The sequence below is a fragment of the Alnus glutinosa genome, chromosome 13 (genome assembly GCF_958979055.1).
Source record: "Alnus glutinosa chromosome 13, dhAlnGlut1.1, whole genome shotgun sequence".
Classification (NCBI taxonomy): Eukaryota; Viridiplantae; Streptophyta; class Magnoliopsida; order Fagales; family Betulaceae; genus Alnus; species Alnus glutinosa.
The window spans coordinates 7,491,631-7,498,402 of record NC_084898.1 but is presented as its reverse complement, the minus strand read 5'-3'; the positions used below and the strand labels follow the sequence as shown (position 1 = coordinate 7,498,402).

Here is a 6,772-nt window from a genome sequence, read left to right as displayed (position 1 = left end):
TTGTTGTAACTCTGTGGCTCATACTTATCATTGTAACTGTACAGTCTATATATAGAATACAACACCAACAAGAAGTTAGCAACTCTTATCCTGGCCAATTCATATCTCTCCATTCGTTTCAAAAAAAAAAAAAAAAAAAAAAAAAATCATATCTCTCCATTATAATTTACTGATAATTCATAATTCTAAAAATTCTCAGATTCCTTCCTTGAACTTGTTGGGGGAGCTCATGGCATGAGCAACAAAGATTTGGGACAAGAGAGAAAGAGATCACCTGTGATTTCTCATCCTTTTCCACCGCCATTGCCATATTTGGGAGGATCCTGCCTGCGGTTGCTAATGGATCCTCTTTATCTTAAGAGACCTCTCCATGGCCAGCATCATGTTTAGCAGTGTCAAAATCGAGATATTGGACCACGCTTTCACATTCTTCCATTACATTTTTGGCTCAATAACTTGTAGATGAATTCCACACTTGTTCACTTTAGCTGCTTCCCAAAATTTGATAGACAACTCAATTTCATCTCCACTTTCCATCTCAATTTCATCTCTTACAAGTAGCGTCTGATGTAGAAAGACATGATCTTCACAAGATATAGGACCACAAAAGAGTGTTAGCCAAAGAATGTGCTGGTAGCCTCTAGTTTTATTATCAATTATCAAGTGAGGAGAAAGACCACCCATCTTATTGTAGTCTCCGTTGGTTGCATAAACAGCAAAAACAAGCAACCGAAGGATTTGACCATTTGAAACTGAAGGTACATGGAAGGATATCGAAGACCCAATTCTCTGATGGCTGAACCAATTTGGAACCTCACTACCAGGGAGGCAAAAGACATGATGTTGATCAACGCCCATGATTGACATACGCTATTCAAAAAAAATATGTTCACATCATTAAATGAATCAGAGAGAGAGAGAGAGAGAGAAAGAGAGAGAGAGAGAGAGAGAGAGAGAGAGAGGCACCTGGAGATAACTCCTAAAATCATATGCTAGATTGTCACAACCTTCCATGTGAACGATTGAAGCAAATTCCAAATTCTCAAAGCCTTGAATCTCAGTCAATTTGTAGCAATTACGAAGGACAATAACTTGTCTACTTTTATGGTTTGGCAAAATTAAGAGTCTTTCCATCGATGTGCAGCCACTTGCTTCCAAGACACGTACACTTGCAGGGAATCCTGAAATTGATTGAAGAGTAGTACATCTACCCAACCACAAAAAGTACAATTTAGGAAGGTGACGGATGCAATCAGGGAGGTTACGAAAATTGTTTCCTGATAAATTCAAATCCCGGAGTGAAGATAAACTCCCAAGATCAATAGGAATCTCATCTTCATACAAATTGCGCTCAGAGAGATCTAATGCTGTCAAAGAACGTAATCCAGAAATGGAAGTTGGTAGCAAACTTACTGGATTTAAGCTTTTTGGTGACATCCATGATGAGAGAAGTGACAACCAAGATTTTGAGGATTGTTCTTTACTTCCAGATAAAACTAAATTTTTAAGATTCTTCAAAAGACCAAAGGAAGACGGTAGTTGCTTAATAGCAGTTCCATCTGCAAGCAATTCCGTTAAAGCCATCATATTCCCTAATTCCTCTGGTAACTTGTCAACTTTTAAACAGCCGGACAAGTTAAAAGTTTCAAGAGATTTTAAACTCGAAATGCTTCTTGGGAGATTCCTCAAGTTCTTACATCCTTTTAAATTTAGCGAAATGAGTCTTTTCAGATTTCCAATGGACTCATGAACCTGAACCAAGCTTATGCAACCTTCAAGTATCAGTATCTCCAGTTGTGGCACTTGAGAAAAGTCTGGTGATTTGGTGAGATATTTGGAATTACTGAGATTAAGGACCTTCAACTTGTTGAGTATCTGTGGAAAAATAAAAATAAAAATAATTAATAAAAACAAATAAATAAATAAAGTTCTTGTTAGTACATTTAACATAATACAAAGAGAGAGAGAGAGAGAGAGAGAGAGAGAGAGAGAGAGAGAGAGAAAAGAAAAGAAAAAAAGCATTGTAAGAATTGTTACTTTGTTCTTCTTCCAAACTTGTTCGAGATTACTATGTTGCATGTCAAGAATAACAAGGTTCTCTAGATGAAAATTTTGTGGTAGAAATGTCAAAGAGCACTTATGCCAACAAAGCCATCTTAGCTCTTTAGAGAGATGTTCATAAGATCCTGTGAGATCTACAGCATTGATTTGGAGCAATCTCAAATTCTTCATATTTGTAAATGCTTCAGTTTTCAAATTTACATCTTCAAGTACAGAGAGATATAAGATGAGAGCCTCCAAAGTTTTTGATCCCTAGCAAAATAGACAGTTGGATTAGCAATGCAAATCCTCATCTTGTGTAAAGCTAGAATAACTTTGAACTAGAGTAGGCCTATATATCCTCATCATAATAAAAATAACATAAATAAATAAAACACTAAATTGATTTAGACATTATTAGAATTGGTTAAAACATGATTGCATACCTTTTAAATAATGTTAAGTATCAGTTGTTGAGTTGATTTAGAGAAGATTTGGATTTCAATTTATTCAATTACAAGTCATATTGATATATTATTCGACTATGATGCACTCTTGGCGAAAAGGCAGAATGCTCATATATATACCTATATCAGACATTATGTGACTGTGTATGTGCATTTGTTCATACATATAAATGAATATGCCTCTTACCGTATGGTTGCGTAATACATTTAAGACATCCTCGTGAAACCACAATCTACTACGTTTTCCTGGCAAATTGGGTGATTTTTCACGAATAATCTCCCTTCCCATATCTCGAATAAGATCATGCATCCTCAACTTATTTTCGTGATCAATTGTCACTAGGGATCTCTGAGCGAGAATATTGAAACCAATAACTGGAAAGAAACCACATCCATCAAGTATTTTTATGACATATTCTTTATCCATACCGACAAAGAAACATGAGATATCAAGAAATATGTCCATTGTACCATCATCTAGCGATTTTAAACTTATTCGAAGTATTTCTTGAATCTGGTGGTGAGGAATTTTTTGTAATTTTTCCAATTCGCTTTTCCATTCACCAACACTTCTTCCTAATAAAAAAGAACCCAAAACTTCAAGAGCTAATGGAAGTCCTCTGCAATACTTCATTGCACCAATTGAAAGCTCCAAGTAATCTTCTTTTGGATGACACATGCCGAAGGCATTTAAATTGAAAAGTTGAAGAGACTCCTCCTTTCCCAATTCTTCAACCTTATATTTTCCATGTACGCCAAGTTTAATTAGCATATGTTCATCTCTAGTTGTTGCAATGACTCTGCTTCCCGGACCAAACCATTCTGAGTTTCCAACTAATGCGTGTAATTGTCCCATGTCATCCACGTCATCAAGAACAACAAGAACTCTTTTTCCATGAATTCTTTTCTCAATCAAATTGATTCCTCGATCAACACTGTCAATCTTCAAATTCTTCATTTTTAATATATCATAAAGAAGTTGTTCTTGTAATCGAACCAAACCATTAGGCTGTTCTGAAATTTCTTTAATGTTTAAAAGACAACTACTTCCGTCAAATCCATAACATATTTGGTTATAAACAGCTTTTGCGATGGTTGTTTTACCTATTCCACCCATCCCGTAAATTCCTACAATGCGAACGTCACTTGTTCCAAGATCTAATAAATCTTTAACCTGATCAACACGATAATTTATTCCTATTGGGTGTCTAGCAACATTCAAGCTAATGGGTTCCACTTCACAAGAAACTTGTGCAACAATCTTCTCAATGAAGCTTGATTCGTACCTGATTATTATATCAAAAGAAAATAAACCACTCAAACAAGCACAAAGAAAGAAAAAGAAGAAAGTTGTGAGTCATGAGCATCAAAAGGATGTTGTCATCTCAATTATTTGAGACTAATATGTCATGGCAAGCGAGTAAGTTCTATCAATTTTATTAATAATTTTTTTTTAATATGTCATGGCAACAATCTTATCCATGAGACTTTTTTTTTTTTTTTTTGAAAACAGTAGCCATTAACTATTTCATGCAAAGTATGGTTACAACATCATTTCTCTCATGTGTGCGACAATTTATTTAAAGGAAAAAAATCATATTTAGTCCCTAGGTTTTCATCTTATTTTGATTTAGCCTTTCCAATTTTAACAATAAAGTCCTTTAGTTTTGTCCAGATTTCCAATGTCTGTTTGTCATTTTGCCGTTTGCTACATGTGTCTTATTTGACATGTCAGCGTCCATGTCAAGAACCCAATATCAGTGTCACATCAATAGGTGCCACACCACGTAAAAAGCTTAACCTTTTGAAACCATTGTCCTTTACCATCTTCACACAGTTGCGGCCAGCAGAGGGTGCGTTGCCTGTTTTCCAGCTAATTCCAATTCCACTCACAGAACCCATTGAAAGTACAACAAATAGCAACGGGAAGCCCAACAAAATCCACACCTTTCAACCAACCCATAATCCCTTCCTTCACCAATATAGAATATAGATTTTTAATCATTTTCTTACATCCAATTGCATATCCCTCACTGCCAAGCCAAAAAAAATTTCTTCTAAACAAAAAAATGCTACTTAGATTGGTCCAAAGCAATGGCATATAAACTGAACCAAAATACAATTTCTTTTTAGCCTTCACAGCCGTCCAAGCTAACATGTTTCGTCTCTCTACTCAAATACAATCTAAATACAATATAGATTTTTGGGCTTCTTGTTGCCATGTTGTTGCTATTTGTTGTACTCTTGAATCTCAATGGGTTTTGTGAGTGGAATTGGAGTTAACTGGGAAACTAGGTGACGCATAATCTACCAGCTATAATAATAGTGAAGATGCTAAAGGACAATGGATTTCAAAAGGTTGAGCTTTTCACAAGGTGTTTTGTTTTTCTTCATATCAATGACGTGGCACTTAATGTTGTGACAATGATATTGGGCTACTGACGTGGACATTGACATGCCAAATGAGATATGCATGACAAACGGTAAATCATTAATGTAACAATAAAGCGACAAAACCAAAGTACCTTATTCTTGAAATTGAAAATTCAATGACTAAATCAACATTGAATGAAAACTTAGAGGCTAAATATGATTTTTTTTTTTTTTTCCCCTTTATTTAAAAGGTCATCCTAGACTTCATAATTCTAGACTCAAGATTTCTCTCTAAATGGCATTATCTTTATATAATAGTAGAGTAGGCATGGACCAAAAACCAATCAACTAATTCAACTTAAAAACTACTTTTTGCCAGGACATTTTAGCTTAACATTAATTTTTATCAATTTTTAGATAAATTTAAAAGAAAAGAACAGGAAAAAAAAACATATTAAAAAAAAAAAACATGAAAAACCAAAAGAGACCGTAGCATAATACCTATTTGCAAGACTCTCGAGATTCCAGCCGGAACAATTTGCAGCTTCACTAAGAGCTACTCTCCACCTCTGCACCCTCTCCATATCGGTCTGCAACCACTCTTCATGCCTAACAAACGCTTCGGCAAAAGTTCCGGCTTGTTTTCGGACATCCGAGGGGTCCACGAGATAAAATATGGGAAGAAGAGTGTGGCCTTTGGTGTTCCTACGGTGCACGATCTCCACAAGTTCATCAAGGCACCACCAGGAAGAAGCATAGCCTTTGGAGAAAACCACAATGGAAATCCTCGATCCACGGATTGCATTGAGTAGCTCGGTAGAGATGGTCTTTCCTCTTCGAAGCTCCTCGTCGTCTCGGAAGGTACGAATTCCGACTCGCACCAAGGCGGAGTAGAGGTGATCGGTGAAGTTGCTGCGGGTGTCTTCACCTCTAAAACTCAGGAAGACGTCATAATTCCAATGGGGTCTGGAAAAGGAGGCACTTGTGGTGGTTGAGTTTGATTGCACTGAAAAAGGAGACAAATTCTGTGAGTTAATAGGAGGGGTAGAGCCTGTATAACGGGCTAATAACTACTAAATTGAAAAAATCTATTAAAAAAAAATCTACTAAATTGAAAAAGGAGAAAGAGGTTAATAAACAAATGCAAAATTCTTTTTATGGAAGTGAAAGTGAAAATTATTTTTATTTTCATTTTTCAGTCACTGAAATGGGTCTCTCTGTTTCTCTCTCTCCCTGAGACTTTGAAGATGAAGACGACTCCAGTTTTGTGGGAGCACCGACATCAAGATCACACCAGTATGCCAAATAATTACTCTATCAAATTGCCATTATACCCGCTCAAACAAAAAATAATCTCAATCCAAAAAATAATAATAATAGTAAAGAATTAGAAAATATTTGACCACTTGTATATATTTGATGTGTGAGTGCGGCGAAAACAGTACCGTCTCTGTTTGGGTCTTCGACGACGAGAATCTTGCGAGCCTGGTTTTGGCCTTGGAATTCTGGATCCAGCTTCCTTTTCAAGCATGGTCTCGCACTGCTGGTTGTTTGGCTCTCCAGGCGATCCATGGGTGTTTGAGAGAGAGAGTGAGAGATTCGTAAAGCAAGAAAGCAGTTGTACTTTGCCCATTGACCACGAATTTTATAATTCAGAAAAACGGTTTCAATTTTGCAATTAACAAAAGATTGACTATGTTATTTTGACTTAAAAAAAAAAACAAATTATTAAGTTGTAAATAATAATTAAGTCCACCCTAAACTTGTAACACTCGATGAGTTTATTAAGTTGATTAAGAATATTTTAATATAAATAATAATTTTATGTTAAAAAAATATATTTAATATCTAATTTTATATTTTTAATTTGAACTAAAAAGTGAACAATTCAA

At 35.5% G+C, this 6,772-nt stretch overlaps 1 protein-coding gene across 1 annotated transcript; it reads right to left on the bottom strand.

The window, feature by feature from the left end:
• On the bottom strand, positions 1-6,476 carry LOC133853777 (disease resistance protein RPV1-like). The gene is made up of 6 exons (XM_062289804.1): positions 6,326-6,476; positions 5,382-5,886; positions 2,695-3,793; positions 2,038-2,313; positions 967-1,875; positions 1-870 (listed from the first exon to the last, which is right to left on the bottom strand). Exons 1-6 carry the CDS (start codon positions 6,450-6,452, stop codon positions 436-438), a joined length of 3,351 nt encoding a protein of 1,116 aa, XP_062145788.1. The 5' UTR covers positions 6,453-6,476; the 3' UTR covers positions 1-435.
• Positions 6,477-6,772: the final 296 nt, after the last annotated feature.

What these genes read in the sequence shown, in the direction of transcription:
- LOC133853777 (XM_062289804.1), bottom strand. Translation starts at nt 6,452, where the DNA reads ATGGATCGCCTGGAGAGCCAAACAACCAGCAGTGCGAGACCATGCTTG. An exon ending in AAGTTTGGAAGAAGAACAAA is followed by an intron (nt 1,876 to 2,037) that starts GTAACAATTCTT and finishes ATTTTTCCACAG; the next exon opens with ATACTCAACAAGTTGAAGGT. An exon ending in ATTTTAGGAGTTATCTCCAG is followed by an intron (nt 871 to 966) that starts GTGCCTCTCTCT and finishes TTTTTTGAATAG; the next exon opens with CGTATGTCAATCATGGGCGT.